Genomic DNA, 22622 nt, shown 5'->3' with positions numbered 1-22622 from the left:
TAGTTTTAGTGAAAAACTGTTCGCAGCCTTTACCATAAATTGACAGTTTAACCAATTGCTTCTGTTCAGTGAGCCCTCTCAAACAATAAAAACATATATTACTTATGGATAGTCCCACATACCCGGGCCACATGCCAAGAGAAATATCTCTGCTGCCAACTTCCCAGAAAGAAGCGACCTCAAAAGTTCTGGTTCTGAAGACCGCAGTGCACCCTGGGGATTTTTGGTACTTCAACTTGAGATGGCTCTATCAGATCTGATTATGAAATGCAACTCAACGAGACATCAGGACTCAAACTTCTCTGTTTGAGGAGATCACTGAAGACCACAGACCCAAACCACACCACAGACCCTTCCTTGTATCATCCATCACTCAAATACAACCTTGTCTATGTGGGGAGACAAGTCAGTGTGCAGTAGTAGCTACGAAATGCGCTGACGATTGTCAAAAACTGAGAGAAACAAGCTCTAAACTTAATGTTTGTAAGTGATTAAGATATTAAAAATGTATTAATCCTTTAAATAGAATCATTCTTTAATGTTTGGTTTAGCTTTGGCAATAACGGAACTTAAACATTCCTGCCAAAATAAAACTTACTTGATTTCAATTCAATTCAAAATGGGTTATGTGCAGTTGAGAAACGGGCTAAACCTTATTGACGAAGCAACATTTCCTCTCAAAGGACTAAACGTGGACTTCTTACTCTGCACACCGTATCTGTCTTTGTTATTGCACATGCCAACAACACCATGTAATCAATACGGCTCAACATCGATCCATACTGATCCTCTGTGTCTAAGTAATCATTTGTCACTTACTCAGTGCTCAGCATTACCACAGTGTCATCTGCACATTAGCCAACGCAGGCCTCTAGCCAATAAGTGCACTACAGGGCATGTAGAGACACAAAAGGAAACTAAAATATACACTGATAAGAGTTAAAAAAAAACGAACCTTCTAAAATGTGTGTGTTTGTGCATTACTGTACCCCTCCACCCAGTGTGTGTTTGTGCGGGATGATAGCAAGTACAGGTGAAGGTCATTAGGAGGAGGGGCCGCTGTTGTCCCACCGAGCTCGATTTGGCAGCACTCTCACAGTCTATGAGAAGTGTTGTGCAGATGGGGCGCAGTGCGGGCCTCCATAAAGTACAGCCAAACTAGGCGTGTGTTTGTGCGAGAGTGTGTGTGTACGTTGGCACAGTTGATGTAGAGGCCGAGGGGGGTGACTTGGGACGCATAGTGAGGCCGTCCGAGAGTGCAGCGAGTGCACGACATTGTGCTTGGCCAGCGGAACAATTTTTTTTTAGTGGGTGTGGGCATCGACACTTGCACCAAACGCTGGCATATCCCAAGATCCCCTCCCATGTATTCTTTAGCGCCATAGCTGCATCCTATCCATTATTAAAGCGGAGGGATGGAGGGAGAGGTGGAGAGACATAGAGAGGGGAGGGGAGAGAGACCGAGGAAAATAATTGGGGGGAGGAACAGGGGTGCAAAAACACATGGGTGAAGATGTTGATAGAGGGAAGAGTTGACAGAGAGGTTGAAAGAGAGGAAGACAAAAGAGAGAACGAGCTGGGGTGCCAGTTCATGTTTAATTCTGAGCATAAACCAGAATTATCTGAGCATGCAGAGGTGTAAGGAGGTATTTGTGATTGATGGAGCAGCTGTAATGGGTCTGTTGTCCTTTCTTCTGTTCGGTGTATTGCTTTATGCGGGCCATCTTTACCTACAGCGCACAGGCTGGACCCAAACAACCGGCATGGATGATTGATGTGGACAGCAGCAAGTCACAGACAGTCCTTCACACAATGCCGCACACGTTAATGTGCTTAATAGTACTGGTCCCGCCCCTTTAGCAAGTTGGCTAATGTTTACTCGCTGCATACACCAGGTGAACAATCTGTCATAATTACAGAAATCTGTGAGTGTGTGTGTGTGCGCCTGGCGTGTGTGTGTGTGTGTGTATACGTGTGTGTGTCCATTAATGTCCGGTGTACAGCCACGGTGAGATTCTCTTTATCTGCAGGCCGACAGAGGCACAGCCAGACCTGAACAGCCGATGACAGATGACAGTGGATATTTATCTTCAGTGTTCACATTCATCATCCAAACAGCGCAGACACACACACACACACAGACACACTCACACACTGTATGCAAACACTGAGAGTGTGTGTGTGTGTGTGCACTTGTATCTTGTGCAGAAACTTCAGGAAACTGGGAAGAAAAATCAACTTCCTCACTAACACAAATGAACTACTAAATCAAACACTTTTCACGCCGGCAAATGAACTTAGTCACAGAGATTGGGGATAAATCAAAGAGTTAAACCGCACAACAAGTCATCAAAAGACGTTTGATTTTCTAAGCCCACAAACACGGCGTCAGCAGTTGTGCTCTTAAAGAATTTAAGGTCTTTAATCCGGTAGCAAAGGGCCCCGCTCCCTGCTCCAGAGCTCTCCACAGTAAAGGCAGGGTGTTTGATTCACAGTGGCTTTTCTCCTGCTTTTCTCACCAACAAAGCACTAATTACAGTATGAGTGAGTGGCTGTGTTGGCTAAAGCTGGCCTGCTAGGACATGAAAGGATAGCAGCACAGGCTGCACTCCCGCCTGCTAACGCTGTAATTAACTCTGTGACACGACATTCCTCCTTCGTTCCCTGCTTCTTTCCTCTCTCTCTCTTTACACACACACACACACACACACACACACACACACACACACACACACACACACACCTCTTTCTCTTGCCTCTCCCTTCTACTATGAGCAGTGGAGGAATCAAATTTAGCAAGATCATGCTTTGGTCAATGAGAGCAAGAGAGGGAGGGAGCGAGAAGCAGGAGAAGAGATGGGAGGGTTAGGGGGAGGTTAGGGAAAGAGGGACAGTCATCAGTACACACCCCTACACACCCCCGTCCCTCACCTCATCGCCAGCCGTGCTGAACCAAACCTGACAGCTATTCAATTTTCCCAAAGCTAAATCTAATCTGCAGCCGTCTCCCCCTCACTGACACACTGTTACACTGGAACGCCTCAGCCATCACCCACCCTTGGCAGCAGATTGGCACCATCACACATAGTTCCCTCTCCACTTCCACACACACACAAACACACACACATATATACATATATATATATATATATATATATATATATATACAATGTCATCCATAGTGCAAGAAAAGCAAATAGAGGGCAAAAAGAGAAATAAGTAAAATGCTTTTCAAATGGGTCTGAAGGACAAGTGATGGAGTTACTCACATTTTTAATTTTTCATAGACAAAAAATACTTACTGTAGCAACTAAAACTCAGGTGAAAGCTATCATTTGTGCCTCATTTTTCCCTATCAAGCTGAAACACAACAGCTGCCATACAGTCAACACCGAGGTGGTCTAAATTCATCCAGAACATAGTAGCAAGTAAGTCTGTAAAGCTTTCTGATTATATATCTCCCCATAGGATCGTATAAAAGCCTTCTGCAAGAATACAAGTCAGGTGGAGACATAGTTTTAGATTTTGACTTACTTGTTTAAAATCTAAAAAATTGACGGCACCATCCTTTGAAGTGTCATTTGTGAGTATTTAACGAATGTCGACCTCTGAAATTCACACATTCCCCATAACAATACTGTGGATATCCAGCACTGAGTGTCCTTAAGTTGTAGCTGCGGCACTTAGATTCCTATAGGCTCTCTGTATATGTGAACAATAGGAATAACACATAAATCATTCTTGTATTGAGTTTAGCAAATTAGCTTGAAGACATAATCTATTGTTAATCTAAATAAAACTTTTTTCTCAACAAATGAAGGGCAATTCGGTAAAAGAAATAAAAGGCACTCAAACTACATCCATTTCTTTGACACAAGTATGACAAATGCAGAACGTTTGTAAATAAAAAAAGGAAGGCCAAATCAAATTAAAACTTTAAGTGCTGTTTAATATGAGGACTGAGCGGGGAAAAAACTCATATTGCGAGAGTCATTCTTCCACTGTTCACTGTTCTCATCCAAATATGTAATTAATTTTAAATGAACGTGAAAAACTGAAATGCATAATCATTTCCACTTCAGAATTAGGTAATTAGTCATGCTCTTAAATCTGGTTAGTGTGACTAAAATACATATTCAGAACAAAAAAAGATCTCTTTCCCCAAACAGACAAAACATCCCGAGATCCCGTTCTGTAGAAATATCAATTTATGTTTTTGTCACACGAGTCTGCAGTAGATCAACGCACAACGCTGTTGTGTGTGCACGACACTTAAGTCATCGTGTGATTCAAAATTCACTGATCTTAGTGAAGCGCGTTAAATTATGTGAAACACAAGCAAAATAGACAAGCAAAGCATTCATGCACAAGGGATGCTTTATAAATAAAGATTCATTGATAGAGTTTCAAGCAGAAAGGTCGGTTTTATTATTTTTTTGAAAAGATGACACTGGTAAGGTTTCATTTCCGTGTATTTTGTCATATTGTATAGTATAGAACTAACATAATATACTTATGTAAAGTTACTTGATTATATTAGGTAAGTGCAAAATTCCGATACTGACATGTCGGCCGATACGCACACATTTTTTGCGATGATCCCTCAAATATGGCTATCAAACACTTGTAACAGAGATGTGTAACTGAGGCATGGTACTTCACAGTTCAACAATAAACTTTATCGTCTTAAATCAGTGCACTGAAATAGTTAACTTACTGGGAATTTAATAACTACAAATTACCCCAAGCACCTTCATCTGCAATATGATCTCTATAAAAAAAAATTTTTGGTATCGGTGCCATTCCGGCTGCATATACTGTAAGAGAGACTGATATATCTTGGATAGGCCAGTGACATCGGCCAACCGATATATCAGTCGGGCTCTAAATAAATAAATATTTTCTTTTTTCTGAAGATTTTAAAACTGTATTTTACTTGATGCTCGTACATTCATTTGAACACAAATCACTTAGCGATAACAAACTTATTATTAAGTAAGTACTAAGTATTTAGTGGCAAAGGCTGATGACTGCCGACATCACTGGATTCAAATGTAAAGACATTCGTCTCCTCCCTCTCTTTCTCTCTATACTCCATAAACCAGCTTGTGCATGTGGTGCATCTCCGTCTAAGCCTTTTTCCTCTTCACTGGATGACTTTAATATTATATATGTTTCATCCACCGCTTCTTTTTGAGGAACCACTCAACTCTGTCTTCTGTGGGCTAATTCTTTAGGAATATTGTCAGCAGAGATGTGACTGTCTCGCTGTAGTAAAGGAGAACGGTGTGGCACCACTCTGTAGCAGTGACCATACGTGTGCACACACACACACAAACACACACACACACACACACACACACACCACCCAGACACACACTCTTCTTCCCCACCCAGGCAAATCGATTCCAGCATACTCTTGTCACACATCATTACACCTTCCTATCATCCTCGGCTCTTTTGCTCTGTATATGCGTCTTTGAGTGTGAGAGAGGGGGTGTGTGTGTGTGTGTGATTGAGCATGCTTTAAGTAGGTATGCAAACTTAACACACACACACACACACACACACACACACACACACACACACACACACACACACACACACAAACTGCAAACACTATCCCCCGCCCTCAGGTTACTGCTTATGCTTTTAAAAATAGGAAAGCAGACGTGCAAGGATAACTTTCAAGACAGCGGCGGTGGCGATCCCGCAGAATGATCATTTGTCTGGTATCTTCCATTACCAAGAGGCTTGAAGTTACTTCAGCGTGGAATAATGTCCCACTACTTTGATTCCAGGAAGCCATAACATCAGTGAGGTGAAAACCAGTCCAGGCCAACAACACACACACACACACACACACACACACTGAGCCATCGCAGCCAGAGTGGCTCATATAGACAGGTTGCTCAATGATACATGAAATTAAAGATTTCAACAGAATAGCAGTGAAGAGGGTAAAACACACAGAGCCAATTCTAACAATCAGTGGGAGATGTTTAATGGGTCTCAAGCAGAAGTCTCCCATCTTTAGTATGGATGTGTGTATACAGTACATATTGTCTATATAATGTACAGTGTTCCACGTGTGCATGTATTTGTACATATAGTGATGAGAATACCGCTAACATCCGATTGGTGTAACAAATTGGAGGAGTTATTGATCATGTGTTTTTTTTTTGTTCTTCAGGGACACACAATTGCGCATACACACACACACACACACACACACACACATATGCCCTGACTAACCTTGAAACAAGAGCTGTTTCCGATGGATACAGGAAGTGGGCTGTGGCGTGGGAAGGGAGGACAGATCAGGACAGGAGAGGAGAGGAAAGAGGAGGGTGGGGGTGGAAGGTAGATGAAAGGCCAAGTGGAGTTTTAAAAAAAATTTAATTTTTTTTTTTATAAAAAGTGTGTGAAAACAGCAGCAACAAATCCACTTATTTTAACAAAAGTCATATTAAACTTTTTCAATTTACCCTAGCAGGCTCGTCTGGGAATCATATTGTTTCACAACTTAATGGTCATAAAATAATTTAATTGTCTATTTAGAATTGATCCCACAACCCTGTTTCATTCGAAGTGAAATGACTTACAGCATCTTAATGAATTATCTATGAAAATATTAAATTAAGCTACTAATGTGTTTGGATTAGGGCTGTCAGTCAATTTAGAAAGTCATTTATTGCATGGGTTTATGTTATCAATTATGATTTATCACACTTTTGCACTTTTTTAAGAATAACTCTCATTGGAGAGGATTAAATTGAAAAACCAAATCCGGCATCAGATTAATGCAGAGTCTGCACAAAGGAAATAACTAATTCTAATTGTAGCGTTTCGACTTGGAACACAAAGTAACAGCGTGAGCCACAACGGATTCAAGACTTGAAAACTGGACCAAAATGTGAACTAAATATAAAACCAGGAGAAAAAAGTTGCCTCACATTTGCTGGCTCCATCTGTTTTTTTCCATTTTAGAGTTTTAGTGAAAAAGATGGTATATATAAAACATATATTTCAAAGTATTTCAATACAATGAAATACCATTTGTTATGTTCTGGTCTGATGGTTTCAAACATTCAGACATAAATAAATTACACTATGCTGTACACTGTGAGCAAAATGCCTGAACAATCAAAGAATCCTTCTTTGTACGCAGCATGATTCAGGTTGAGTTGCATGCATAGTGTATGTGTGTTTGTGTGTGTGTGTGTGTGTGTGTGTGTGTGTGTGTGTGTGTGTGTGTGTGTGTGTGTGTGTGTGTGTGTGTGTGTGTTGTTTGCAGAGGTATGGTTATTTCCGAGGGAATTTAGTTACGCTGGGGTCACAGAGATAACTGAAGAGAGACTGAGTCCATCTGTCCCATGCCCAGGGGATACACAAACACACACACACACACACACACACACACACACACACACACACAAGCCTTGGTCCTTTCTCTTCGGTACCATCCTCCCCTCTATGTACAACAGTGTACATCCCTCATTCTTTCTATGCCTATTTAAAAGCATATGTGCCTTCAGGGGAACTGTGGTCCCTCCTCAGCTTTTCTGGACAGCAGCTAATAGACTGTACCGGACACGCAACGGAGCACAACATACAGGACACTGTGACTGCATGTGTGTGCTGATACATCCTGCACGCATCTGGCGATACCATGCAATCCAGCAACATACCAGTTTGGGCTAAAAGATGCACTTTTTCCCCACAAAGAGGTCTCCAGTCTTTTCTTTGCTCAATTAACCCCGCGGCCTTCATTTGCATTTCATAAAGAGGTCGTCACTCTGTAGGAGGGTTATCTCCTTTTTGGAGGCAGAAAAAGATGAGAGGGGGGAACAGTTTTTATCCTGTCAAAAAGATAACACCACTCCGCTGCCTTCTCAACGGCTGATGAAATCCACGCTATCGGCCCCATGTGTGTCTACGAGGCTTTGCGTGTGGATATACAGTGTGTGGTCATGTGCATACTTTCGTGTGTGTGTGTGTGTGTGTGCACTCATGTATAGGGTACATATGGAAGTGACAGACACACGTCCTGGTTGTGCAGCAGGTCTTCTGCATCCACCAGTACCCTGAACTGTTGCCCCCGAGCACAGCATTGTGTCTGTGCAGCTTGGCCTTTTATCCACCGGCTATCCATTAGCCAGTTTCGACTCATGCTTCATCAACTGACCCTCCATTAGGAAAATTTGCATTCCATCACACTCAAATCTTGCATTAATGCAACAAAGCGGCGTGTAAAAGGGACCGCGGAGAGGTACGAAAGAGGTAAGGGGGTGTTGGAAATGTGAGGAACATTCAGTTGCTTAGCGAAAACAAAATTGCTGCTTTCAGGAGCGTATCTGTGTGTACGCCCGTGCGAATGCATCTGCCGGAGTGCTTGAGAATTGGACACTCATTTGAAAGGCACGCGTTCTGAATAAGCTTTTAAATCTGCGCCTACCTAGTTGACATGCATTACCGATTCTCAAGTGGCTAAAAAAGCACAGGACCCACAGTTTTAAGAGATGAAGAGTGACATTTCTCTCAACGCAAAAAAAAAAAAAAACAACTCAGCAGCAGCAGTCATTTCCTCTCTGACGGCAATTTGAACAGTCTGAAAAGGTTGCTTAAAGCTTTTAAATAAACAGTTGCTTTACACACAGCATCACATAATTTCATCTTTGCCAAAAAAGAAATCAGCAAATGCAGTGTGTGTCTCTTACACACTAGGATGCTGTAAGAAAACCAAAAATATATATATTTCATGGATAGTTGAGCTCCTTTTTGAAAGAAAATCTCCCCTCTCCTCTTTCATACTCAATATTTTGCCAGAGTTTGCCTGTCCACGAGAAAACCCAGCTCCAGTTGAGCCATGTGGATATTTGAATAATATTTGAATCCTTTTAGGTTCCTGGAGGTACTTTCAATTTGACACCTGAAGTTGTATTCAGACAGTAAAAGCGCTCACCTTCTGCAGCAGCTGGGAGCCGGAGTACTTTGCAGAGATGGACTTCATTTCCCCACCAAAGGCTGAAGCCCAGAGCTTCACCCTGCAGACACACAGGAGCAAGATACAGAGACATTTTAACATCTGAATACATACAGTACAGGCTACAGTACAGGGGGATTGTCTGTTTTTTGACTGATGATGACTGATGCATGAACATTCATTTGCAACCCTACTCATTTTTATTTAATACAACAAAAGTGAGATATTTGGGGGGGAAAGGGAGCATCACACACAATGCGCCCGCCATTAAACAGCAGTGGGAACAATTCAAACAGAGATCCAAACAGGCCATCAAATATTGTGTGCAGAGTATTTTTTTAATCGAGGTTTGAAACTTGGAGAATCAATTGATGCGCGGCACCTCTGCGTAAAGGAGCGTGTACTTACACGGACGGAGGGATGCTCTGGTGGGTTCCTCCCACCTCGGTGACCCTGGTGCTCAGAGTTGAGAAAAGTAAAAGCAGACACGCACACCACGCACTGGAGACCACGCAGCCCCGATCCACCTGCATCTTGGGCGAAAGCACCCTCCCTGCACGCACACTGCGAGTTTGGAGCTTTTATGCTGCCACCGTGGATGTCCCCCCTCCTCTCTCTCCCAGTGAATCCAAGAGAATGAAAAGAAAAGGAGAGGGAGAAAAAAAAAAGAGAGAGAGGGAATCAAAAGTCACCTATGCTGACTGACTGAAGCGTTCATGGCAATGTGTTCAGCTGGTTCTTGGTGCGGGACGCGGATGAGCCGCGATGCGCCCTGGCGAAGCAGCGGGATCCTCAGCTGTGTGAGTTATCCAAAGTGCCGCGGTGTGGCCCCGCTGACCGGCGCCGTGCTCACGGCTCTGCTGCTGCTCGGCGGAAAGTCGAGCTCGACTCCTCCGGCAGGGAAAGTCCGCTCGGGCGCTTTGTTTGACCGACCTCACCCGCAGAGAGCAGAGAGTGGAGGTTCAGGAGGGGGGGAACCGGGGAGATCATCAAACGATGCAGCGCACTGGAGAGCACGCCTACTCCTCTTGAGTGATGCGACTAGCGTCCTCTCTCACTCCCTCCCTCCCTCCCTCTCTCTCCCCCTTTCTCTCACTTTCTCTCCTCCTTACTCCCAGGATCTGAAGAAAGGCTACCGAGGATGCTGTTATTGTTGTTTTTGAATTACGCCATACTTCTGCCTCTCTCTTTCTCTTTCTCTCTCTCTCCCTCAGCCACTCATGGGCTCTAATACGAGGCTATAATAGCTAGCCCTTAGCTTTCATGTCAGATCAAGTCATGCACTGTATGCCCAGTTCAGTGAAGCAGGAATTGCTGGCAAAGTGCTGACAAAAGACAGAGAGGGGGAAAGGAGAAAAGAAAAGTGTGTGCGTGCATGTGTGTGGTTGGAAACGTGGGTGTCCGGGCTCTTGGCGGAAGCAGGGAAGAACCAGATGATAAGTCAGTTAGGCTGCATAAAAAGCATGACAGTTGAGTGTGCTCTGCAGCGGCGTTGTGCCACTGGCATATGGGTGGTGAAAGAGGATGAGAGAGCCCCCAGGCGACGGACCCCAGGCGACGGATCGCTTTCACATAGAGCGGGAAGGATTCTGGCAATGCTCGGTCAGGGGATCAACACCGACTGAACAGCCTAATTCTACCCCTGCAGAGGTGGTGCCCTGTTGCTTACAGGCCTCCCTCACCTTTGACACTCAGTATGTGGGTCAAGACCAAACCGAGTGAGATCAGAAGAGAAACATAGCGGTACACGAAGAAAGTGTTGTGTTCCTGACCCGTTCTGCTCTGTTTATGATCTACGCTCATGCCTCTGTCAGAGTAGGTTAAGCATGCTGGTCCTACAGTGATCGTCGCACGTGACACATGATGTTACAATCCACTGTGGTTCATTCACGCTGCACGTCTGATCACCAGTTTATGCAATTGGCCACCGCAACGTGACGTCCAAGCTGCGTTTTTCAAAAAGTTGAGCATGTTTCAACTTTTTCGCCGCAACCGGCTGCACTTATTTTTCTCCAGAACACCCTGCGACCAGCATCGCCGCAGCCAAAACCAAAAATTACCATCTTCATTAAAATGAATGGGAAGATCTGCAATTTTGGCCGCACCACCTGATTTGGTCTAAATCCAGCCTGAGTTCAAGTTACTTAGTCCACAAAACATTTCTGGAGCTTCACACCAAAACAATATTTGCACCACTCTTCTAACAGATGGGGATTGTTTTAAAATGTAAAAAAAAAACACACACACACACACACACACACAAGAAAAAAACATAAAACGGCTCTGAGTACAGTCTCCAAATTCATTTGAAAAGACAATATTTACACTGCCCACTTCAGATGGGTAATCTTTTAGCACCTTTTCAAGTCAAAATGGGACTTGGATTATGCCAGATATGCTGAATGGAGCCATTTTATGTATTTTAAAGTTGTTTTGTTACAATTCAAAACAAGTCCCCATCTACTTCAGTTGTTTAGGAGGATGCTGCAGCGCTGTTTTTCTGTGAAGATCCAGAAATGTTTTGTGGACTACAACACTTCCTCCAACTTTCCATTGACTTGAGGGTGAGTAGATAATGACTGAATTTAAATTTTTGGGTGAACTTATCCTTTAAGCATCATCTCCCTTGAGGTCAAGAGATGACAAACAGTGTTCGGAGGGCAAATTTATTTTGGATTTAAGGATTCAAAGGAGTAAAATACTTTACTGTGATGTGCCGAAATAAACAAGTTACCAGTGCAGTGAAATTTCGATCTCTTCCTAATGTCACCAAATAAACAATTTAAAATGTCCTCGAAACAAGAAGGATAAAAACAACCACACATTCATACCCACTCACATACACTCATGCATACTAAGGGAGACGACTGCAAAGAACAGTATCTGCAAAATGACAGATGAGATGTTCGCTCCTGGAAACCTGCAACAATTGCTGTAGTCGGACGGATTTTTCTTTACCTAATGTATGTTTTATCCGCAAGGCCAAAGTCTCCCCTGAGAGTGTTTTTGTCTATAGGAATATTACCAAGCGAAGCAGGGCCATTTCACTTGACAGTTCTAAGCAGCCTGAATAAAAGCAGTAAGTGGAGAGGATGGCCAAGTAAAAACCGACATAAAGCATGAAATGGAGAAAAATATCTGTGCAGTTCAGTTCGAGAAAGTCTTCGCCATGAGGACTAGAGGGTGGATAGGATGAAGATAAGTTATTTCTGTCCCCGGTTCTTATTTGTTATTTTCATCCCATTCTGGTCCTTTTATTGCCGTACCCTCCAGATCTCCTTCACTAGACGTCTGGACTGCTCTCATATTTACTCCAGCTTTTGGAGCCGTTATACAGATAGATGATTTTGTGAACTTAAGTTGAGCAAATACTTGTAAGCGCTGAAGCGGTTTCAAGGTAAACAAAAGTCCGATGATAATAACATTATTGGCCATAAATTCCCCGTGAGGCTTATCTACTCCCAAGGCTTGTTTCTTTCTGTCTCACCCCCCTTGAGACAACACTATGTAAAGCCACTCATGTCCCATGAGATGCCATTAGTCTCCCAATCCATTCTTATAATAGCTTGTAGCCATGTTCCAAAAGATACAGCTAGTTTGGAGAGAGAATAAAATCGTTCCAGTGATATTATTCATTAACATAAAAAAAAATATCAGTTCAGTAACTATCTAGGGACCGACCATTTTTCTGCATAATTCCTAATGATAGATTCATGCACGTGAGCTGGAGACATGTCCCAGGAGATTTTCTGGATGGATGGGGCGTTGAGGTAGGAGGCTAAAGTCTGGATTAGCAGGGGATTCTCCTACACAGTATAGTCAACCTTGAAACCGAGGTGTAGCACGCAGCCGCAACGGGGATGAGGTTAATAATGTGGCGAGCAAGACCTGAAATTATTAGAGATCATGAACAAAATAATGCGGTGATAGATAGATTTATTAATATATTCATAGATAATAAAGTGCTGCACACACCCACAATTCATGCAAAGAGTGCGGAGAAGAATTAGTCATGGGTCACATCAGAGGAGGGAAAAAAAAAACATCAAAGACTAATGACCCAGTGCTCGTTTCCATCTTCACACGCCCACAACCCCTCTTGTTTCTCCTTGAACCGCCATTTCCTCGGTGCTGAACGCTGTAATCACACCTGACTTTGGAGAGCAGAGTGTACCAAAGCTGGTGGTAACTGGGCTCGACTGTACCTGACATTTCAACGAAGCAAAAAAAAAAAAAAAAACATACTGAAAATTCATCTGTGATGGTGCCAGTCCTTTGTTATCCAATAGTGTTGGCTTTAAATCCCCCCCGTGATCCTCTAATGTAAAACCTGCAACATCAAATACAAGATAAATCCTTATCTTATCCTTTTTTTTACACTAGGAGCATTATTTTTTGTTCATTTTAAAGACTAGATAAATGAGTCCCTGAATGCCTCATCTCATCTCAACTAGCTGCAACTCTGCTGAATTAATGATCCCCTCCAGACAAGTTTTAAGACGTACATAAAACACTCTATTTTGAATAATAAGTCGTGACTGATATGTCCTTTTTTTTTCTCTCGCAAAAGTTCAATTATCTTTATTAAAATTTCCATAAAAGTTCCAGGATCTATGAATATGTAATTATCTTTTAATTTCCAAAAGTTTAACTGCTGGACACAAGATTTCTCAGTGTATGTGCACTGGCAGCACGTTGCGTCCCTCTACTGCAGCAGTATAAAGAGCGAGTAAAGTCCAAGTCAGGGATGAGCCGGGTTGGACTTTCCCTTCAGAGTCAGGAATGATTTTTTTTTCACATTATGTTACGTAGGTAAGTTAACATAGGTGCATTACGCAACTTACTTTACGTCACTTACGTTGCAGGACTGAATGAAGTTATTTTAACTTAAAGTATGATCCTTTCCAGTGCCTAACCCGATATTGGTGACAAAAATCATTGTTGTGCCCAAACACATAACCAAACCGTGACTGTTTGACAACATTTATAACATTCGAAAAATCATCATATGTCATAATAAGTGTACTGTTTGTCAGCCATCTTTATTTTGAAAGTGTAGCCAGATGTTGGATATTACATATTATTGCTAACTTGACCATGGAGCCTTTATTTTGAAAGTGTAACCTGACATTACGTTGTGACATTATTGCTAATCTGACTGCAGAGCCCTCGACATGCAAAACTGTTCCTAAAGGGGTAGGCAGAATATTACAGTTTGAAGTTTACGTCCACTGAACAAGCTTCTGTATTTGACGAATTGGGAGTGAGAACATTTTGACACTGGAGGCTTCAAGTTCTTACACCTGTTTTGGCTGAAAATTGGACCTCAATTGACTTTCAACCTATTGGTGATGTCACAAATAATGCTCATGGGCCTTAAAATCAGATTTTTCAGTGAAACAAATATTGACTAATCATAGTGTCAAACTCTGAACACACATCATTCTACACAGTGAAGCTCAAACGTTCAACTGTAGGAACGAGAAAAAAAAAGTTTGACTGGAGCTGATCTTTAATATTGTAGTGGAGGGATCTAAAGACACAAAAAACTATGCATTTATCATAAAACATCCAACAACCGTATATGGAACAACTATTGCACGAAGAAGCTACATGTTGTGTTGTTGTTCTTGATCCTAAGCTGATGAGATGCTGTTGACTTTACTAAAAGATGACTATATGTGGCTATGAGAGCTTCATCACTGTGCCATGTTGCCTTTTCTGTTGTTGTCCCTAGTTTGACCTCAGGGCTCGCAGCTATCCTGTATCTCTAGCAGCTCATTAGCAGCAAGGTCAATTCTGCATACCACCACAGAATAAAGGATCAGTGGCAAAGGCACAGGCGTACTGGCATGATTGAACTGGATATGCTGATACTTCAATGAGCTTCCTGTATGATTTTTCTTTTGTATCATGCTCCTCATGGTCCAGATTTTTACTGGACTACTGGCAATGATCCCATGCCTATAGTGAGCAGGGGATAGGGAATTGCACCCCTGACAGCGCTATGGTCATCATAATCAGATAAGTTTTCCTTCCTCAAGGTCTACAACAGTCTCCATTAGACATCCAGTCACTATTTTTATATTAAATTATGGGGATTAGGTCGTTATATTCTATGCTTTGAGGTATCGCTGAGCAAAAGCATCTCTGCTCAGGCTGGTTTGTATTTACATTAGAAGGCGGGAGGCAGCATCGATGTTCTTATCTGTATAGACAGTGATGGAGCTCAGTCCCATTAGTGCCTGGGAATTTCAAAGCACTCCATAAATAATTCTTTGTTACCAGGCTCAAAACTCACCTTGCTCCAGAAATACTCCCCTTAATTCAATTAATAATGAGATGTCTTTCCTCCATCAGCACTGGCAAAGAAACAGACGACCGTATTTGATGAGATGGAACGCAGCCGCCGGTGGAATATGCACTGTCATGGATCAAAATATCCACTGCATGCAAGATTCATGGGCCCGAAGAACAAGGACAAACCGCACCAAGCTTCACCATGGCAAACAGCAGGGGGCGGTGGTAGCCATGATGAGAGAGAGGTGAGCTAATGCCTGCTGTGTCACCTGCGAAATCAGGACTGGAAGAAAGGATGATTTCTGGGCTTTCCTCCATTACTGGAAAGTGTGTCCTTGAATTAAACATTTGATGTCTAATGTTGGCAAAGGCTGTCTGCGCTTGTACAAGTAAGTTCTTTGAAAAGGAATGTTAAAGCAGATGGAGAGTGAATGAAGGCTTTTGGGAGAAATCATGGCTGTCAGAATACAGTACACTAGGTTGAAAAGATGATTCAAAATGCTCGGAGATAGACTCTGAGATTCCTCCGGTGCTGCTGAAAGGTAGCCTAATTTTCCACACTGGCATCTCTTCTTTAGAAAATTGCTGTGGATGTTGAGATGTCATTTTAACACATTTCGAAAAAGTGAGGCAGGTTTTCTCCACAGGGTGCAATTCAGTCACATTAAGGGAACTACTCATTATTCATTATATAACATGTAAAATCTACACTTTAGACATGTGTGAAAACCTCACTCATATTAAAGAAGGTGCATGCCATATACTTTTCAGTTTGTAAGATTGGAAGTAGTTCCTGAGCGATAAAAGTTCAGAAATTCTTTCTTGGATAAATGGCGCAAGAGACGATCAATCATGGCTAATGTTCCCATTTTCTCTCAAACTTTCACCTGAGAATATCTGTACTGCTGGCCTAAGGCACAAGCACGATGCAGTTAGCAGCTGCTTAGGGCCCCAAAGCCTCCAGGAGCAGATCATAAACTTGAAGTCGTCTATTCAGTTTTTGAATAATTCAGGTATTTTAATTAATCATCTTTTTTTTTTTCAATGTTTTATGTTTGCACTTTAGTGAACTTCACTGAAAGGGTATTGTTCAGTCACGGTCATATCGTTTTCTGCTTAGGAACCAAATGTCTTGGGTCATGTTTAGATTGGAAGGGTTTTAATGAACACTCACATCCAGCATGGTTTCTTAGAGGTATGTAGTTGTGATAAAAGTGCTTACCAAAAAAGTCTGATAACAACAAGATAGTTTGGTCTTTTAAGGCTCTCTACAAGGCTCATCTAATTTATTACTCTATTCAAGGGTGAAACATTTCATTTATATCTCTTTATAGTGCATATTATACATTCTGAAAAGAGCATATTAAATGTCACACCTTTAACGCAGCATTATGTAAGAATTGGTATTTTTTGCCATTTGGGTATTCCTACAGTTTCAGTGCAATTCACTTTTACACCACTGTCGCATCAAGGTAATCTGCAGCAGCTCCGACCAGGATCATATTTTATGGGGAATTTTTCCCCTCTGATGTCTTCAGGCTGCTCTGACTTTTTGTGATGGACAGACAGCTTAACTTCTTGCTAAAGTAACCGCTAACTGCTGCTATCTGTAGCTGTCGTTAGCCAGTTAGCTCAATTCCTTCAATTATCCTGGGTTAGGGTTACGTCAGAAAATATTATCTACTTTCACTAAAATCCGTGAATGACGTTATAAATTTGTATCAATTTTGTATCAACAATTCTTGTGAACAATAAGCCTGCTCAACCGAAGTTACATTGTGCAAGAAGAGACGTCTGAGGCACGGAGCGGGAACGAAAGAGGCACCATCCTCCTTAATCCAAGTCAATATAACATAAAAATGATTTTAAAGCTGATATTTGAAGGTATAACTGTTCCAAAATGTATTTTGTATCCGTACATATATATGCTCTTAATGAGTGCATGTACTGATTAAATGCTTCCAAGCTGTTCTGATCGGATTAACCAAGAACTAAGTGAGTAAATAGCTACTTAAGCAAGTACTTAGGTAGTTTAAAGTAAGACAAGCTCCTGTACAGCAGACAGACCAGGAGGAGACGCAGACCGGCACAGTCCTACATCTGGTGTCTTCTGACAAACAGTCAATAGTTGCGAGAAAGAAACAGCTTCTTCAGCAAAAGAAAAGAAAAGAGTGGGAAATGAAGAGGCTAAGATATCCTGTGAAAAGCAACAGGAGGAGACAAGAGTGAAATGAGTGCTTCGGGCTCTCTTAAAGGACGCCAAAGATTAATTTGTCATTGAAAAAATCTACAGAATGGGATGCATATTAGTGACCATAATTGTGCTTAAAAGCAATTATACACCAGTCAATTCCTTTGCTCGCAGATAAAAATCAGAACATTAGACCCTTTATGAAAAAGAAATAGGCCGATGGAGGACTGCCAGTCCTATAATGGTGGGGGGAATTGTGGTATTTTGGACCCACTATAAAGTAGTTGACAAAGAACATTATGAAACGAAGAAATACTGGCATATTTTGTTAAGAGTCGATGATCTATGTGCCTTCGATGTGATTCAAAACTAAGTTTCCTTAGTTGTGCAGAACAGGAGAATGACAAACATTCACACCGACCACGACCTTCATGCATACTGTAAAGGCGACCAGAGTTCCCCGCCACTAAACTGTGTGGCAGCTACAAGAACTTCAATTAGCCAAGTAATTAGGTCATATATCAAAACAATGAAGCGCCTGGGCGAGGAGGGACAGAGATGGTCGGAGAGGAGATGAAAGAAGCCAAAGACAAAGAGGGCGGATAGTGTTGAATGAGGAAAAGGGGAAAACAAGGGAGTTGGAGAGCACAGGTGAAAGGACGACAGAGAGAGAGAGAGAGAGACTGGAAGTGATGGGAAGGAGTCATCTGCTTTTAAGGATTGATGAGAGGAACAAGAAGGTGCCAGTGAATTGAAAAATAAGAAACTGGAGCGCAGAGTGACAGAGGTAGAGGGAGAGGAAGATTTGTCGGTCTCAATCTGGTGTTTAGAGTGTGTTGGAAATCAATGACTGTCACCCTGGTGTCGAATCAGCATGGATCCACACACTCCTGGTCTGTGAGGAAACCAGGCCAGTCTTACTTTTCGTTTGTGTCGTGGTGTACACTGAGAACAACGTAGAAGTATTTTTGCAAGGTTTTTCATCTCAGCGTGCTCTTCTGCAGTTAGAAATCAATGACATTTTAAGGAATCCGATGTACACTGACTTTAAAGTTACAAAGTTAAAGATGATTTTGGTTGAAGGCGCTTCTTTTTCAATTTCCTATAGATATCGCGACAAAAATGTTATTGTAAATGAATTTATTCATGTGGCCACAACAGTCGTGTAGTGAATATCTGACATGGTGACAGCCCTGTTCTAAACTGTCATGTCTGCACTGCTGGTCTCCCGAGGGCCAAAGCTTCTCATAGCTTACAGTTGACACGGTGTCCTCACACCAGGGTTGTGTTCAGATGCAAAGCAAGCTGGGTAAACAAACAGAAAGTAGGGAATGTTCACACATACACACACGCACGCAGACACACTCACACTTACACACATCTTCTTAAACGACAGTAATGCTAAAAGCACTATGACAACATGCATAATTAAAAGCACTCTACCTAAAAATAGAGGGGTCGGAAAGAGAGAGTAGAGAGGTAGAAACAAGAGAAGAGGAAGAAACGAGAGACAGACAGAGAGCTGGGATGAGGGATGTCCACGGCAATAACAAAGTAGAAGAAGAAAAAACCCTCCACTGCACAAACTGGATAAGTCTGACTTTTGTATTAAAGAGCAAACTTGTCAATTTGCTTTTCCATCTTCAAAAAAAACAGTGTGAAATGACTCAAGCAGCTGTCTGATTGCCTGGAAGAAAAGACTTGATGGGAGTGGTGGCTTCATTACGTGGAGAAATAACAGGCGAGCCGACAAAGACGTCTGCAATATTTGCATTATTTTGTGAAGCAGATTAAAAAGTGCTCGACATTCACAACATGTTCACAACTGATTTGCCCAAAGCGTGCTATTCCATTTTACATTCCCCAGCCACTTCAATTAAAGAAAAAACACCTTGCTGTTACAAGTCCTTTCCTTAGCCCCATTATTTTCTGTCTCTCCTTTATTTCCCCCTCCCTCCCGTCATCAGCTTATTTCAGATATGCAATCTCCTTTTTATCTTTTTCTTGTGTCTGGTTGGCCGTGCCTCAGTGCACCTTATTAAAATGTATATTTCCAAATCATTCTTCAAAGGCGAACTGTTTGCCTAGAGAACCAGAGCCATGCCCCATGTTACAGGAAATTACAGTGAGACTGAGCAGAACCAGATAGCATGCCTCTTTCTTGCAGTCTGCTTTCTCTGTGTTGGTTTGGCAACATTGTGCTACGCAGCTGCAAATCAAGTGACAAACACTGTATATTCTCAGTCATTATATTAGTTTAGCATTATTTTGTCAGATTCTGAAACGCAGCCCAAGCACTTGGCACAAAAATCAATTTTCAGCCTTTTTATAACAGCGAATATTTATCTCTACGGCACGCGATCTGCACCCGAAAAGCAAAACAAAACACACATATTCATAAAATATACAAGCTACTGTCGAGCAGCACGTAGGGAAGCTCCTCCGAACCACCATTGGACTGTTTATTTGTTTAGCCTAGGCTGTCTTGTTGATAACAAACTCATTTGCAATGATAACATACCCAAGAGGCTAAAATGAGGCCATTCACTGCGGTGGTGCTGATAGAGGATGAGGAACTCGGAGGCTCTGATTGGCTCGACTGTGATGTTCAATTAATAGTCAACTCATCGAGTCCTAACGCACATCAAAGTGCCCCATTGGGCCGAATCAGTGATTGACAGTGCAGAGTAATCCCTGCCACGAAAGGGCTGAGTTACATTATCTCCACGTGTTTGCGGCGGTGGACACACCAAACAAGGAATATACAAAGAGAAATGGAAGAAAAGGTTGGAGAATAAAAGAGTTAGAGGGAGAGCGTATTCCTGTCTCCTGCCAGTGCAATTTTAAACAGGACGCCGCCGTCCGGGGCCCGGCCAGCTGCGTAAAAAGCACAAGAACATGGATTCCTTAAAAGGTCCAACTTTACCCACCTACCATCCTTAGTGTCCTTCCCATCCCTTGTGCTCCCAGAATGCAAAGCAGCTTAGACAGTGGGACCCCGTCACAGTTTGGCTGCAACAAAGGAGTTGTGCGGAGTACCCTGCGGGCCCGTGCTTTCTGGCTGGCAGCTTTACATATAAAACAGGCAGGCCTATCTGCCTCTGCACAGGCTGCGGCCACAAAGTCTGAATCCCCAGCTTGGAACACTCTGAGGATCCTCGCTCTGGAGTTCTGCACAGGGAGAGATTAACAACAAACACTAAACATGACTCTTCTGTCCATGTCTCAGAGAGGAACCGTGGATCACTGAGGGGAAGTTTGGTTAAATAAAAGCCTCCAGCTTCACTGTCACCACATAGAATCTTTTCCCCTGCCGTTCAGAGCTGTTGACGAATCTTCTTTCATCCTCCTTGAAAGTTTGCGTGCATTATTTGTTCAATTTAATGTGAAGCTTTGGCGCTGTCATGTTGCAAGCTGCCACGGATTAATTTGATTTGAAGTTGTCATCACAAGTTATTGGCACTGACCGTGTTACTCTCTGCATCGAGTAAGAGAGATTTGAATCCTGTCACTCTTGTCCTTTCATAACTGTTCATAGTAGATGCTAAACTTACTGTGGCTTTTATAATTCATTTATCAGGAGTTATAACAACCAGAGGTAGCAACAGGAACTGTGACACAAGCAAACACTGACATCTAGAGCATGTCGTGTGACGCTACACTTTGTAAGCACCATTGTGAGTCACACTCAACTGTAAAGATTTGAGGTACATTCGGAGGTAAAGGGGGTTGTCCACTGTCTGACACCTTTCTCCTACCCGAAATTGTGTGCAAGTATAGGTGAATACATGGCAAAACGCTTTGGATAACAGCTCTACATAAATTACAGCCATTAATATAAATATGTCTGAGAAATAAGCCCAGATCTACATGGTCAAAAAATTAAGGACTGGGCCTTTAAAGGGGAGACAAAACTTCCACACAATCTTTTATATAGTTTCTGTACTACATCTTTGTTACAGTCCCATAAATCCTTCATCAGATAATCTGCTGCAAAATTCAAATAAATTCCAACACATTAAAAAACACTGTTAAACACTAGGCCTGATTGTATCTGGTCGCTCTATTAAGGAGAATATCACCACATTTGACAATGAACAATGTGAAAAATAATGTAAATGTATTGTAGTATAAACTAACGATGTTCACTCTTGTGCACCTTACTGAATGTATAGCTTTCTTAACCTCTGGTGGATGAATTATAAATTGACATGCTCCATGCATTAACTAGAGTCACACAAGCAATCACAGCCCTCCTATCAGGGACCGACTTGACATGGGCTGAGTTATAAACTTCATTAACTTCAGTTCGGTACACAAGTAGGCCTGTGGCAAGCTCTGTGGCAAGCTAAAATGTATGATATTCCCACACTTTGTTCAGAAAGATAATCTTCACAAACGCACACTTCGCTTCTATGATTTTTGAAGAGCAAAATGCAATCAGCAAAAGTGAAAAGCTAACGTTAGGTTATAAACAGACTACACTGCGGTCGCATGACTTTGATGTCATCACCAATAAGCTTCCTACTACGCACTGATCAATCTGTAATAGTCGGCCTGTAAAGAAGGACAAGTCTTTGTATTTGGCATTATGACATTTAATGTCCCCGAAAGGTCTAACCTTAGCAACCGCCTTTTTTAAGACACGTAAACACTTCATGATTCAAATATAATATAAAACACTGACTTTGCAACCAGGGAACCAGGGAAAGTGCTCATTTCCATGTTTTATGCAAGGAACCTATATATTAGTTTTAGGACTCATTCTGCAGCACTCTATTCGACCTTCTTCAATGTTAAATGTCATTAAAATTATTATTGTTTTTAACTCTCAAACAATGCATGCTGGGAAGTCTGCTAGCATGATACTTTTTTTTTATAAGCTACTTTTGATGAGTTGATTGAACTCAGAGTACTGTACATTTATCAAGCTCGCCATTTCAAGCCAAGAGACGAGTCACAGGTGTAATGGATTGCTTTTCTCACCTAAATGGAATGCAGCCATCATTAATGTTATTAATTCCACCTGTGCTCAAAATGTCTGCTGTGATAGAGGTTTATTTACACTGGGGATGCTGGGGACACTTAAATGAGACACTTAGTGACGCCCTTGCAGAACTCCTGATCTGAAAACAAAAACTACTC

General features: G+C 42.1%; 1 protein-coding gene and 1 long non-coding RNA gene across 3 annotated transcripts in view; both read right to left on the bottom strand.

Moving 5' to 3' along the window:
* Positions 1-9947, bottom strand: part of cacna2d3a (calcium channel, voltage-dependent, alpha 2/delta subunit 3a) — a 120428-nt gene extending 110481 nt beyond the window's left edge. For both annotated transcript variants that reach the window (XM_084366107.1, XM_084366108.1), the window contains exons 1-2: positions 9395-9947; positions 8966-9047 (exon numbers count right to left, since the gene is read on the bottom strand). In XM_084366107.1, coding sequence (XP_084222233.1) covers positions 8966-9047; positions 9395-9519 — 207 coding nt within the window. In that variant the 5' untranslated portion in view covers positions 9520-9947. The remainder of the gene's footprint in view (positions 1-8965; positions 9048-9394) is intronic.
* Positions 9948-18600: 8653 nt separating this feature from the next.
* LOC311264905 lies at positions 18601-22593 on the bottom strand. Its single transcript, XR_014623500.1, has 3 exons — positions 22464-22593; positions 20408-20648; positions 18601-18782 (listed from the first exon to the last, which is right to left on the bottom strand). It is a non-coding gene; the product is annotated as an uncharacterized lncRNA (long non-coding RNA).
* Between the last annotated feature and the right edge of the window lie 29 nt (positions 22594-22622).

The sequence above is a fragment of the Pagrus pagrus genome (genome assembly GCF_965226575.1).
Source record: "Pagrus pagrus genome assembly, chromosome: 11".
NCBI classification, from domain to species: Eukaryota; Metazoa; Chordata; class Actinopteri; order Spariformes; family Sparidae; genus Pagrus; species Pagrus pagrus.
The sequence above is the reverse complement of the archived record's forward strand: the minus strand, read 5'-3'. Positions and strand labels throughout refer to the sequence as shown.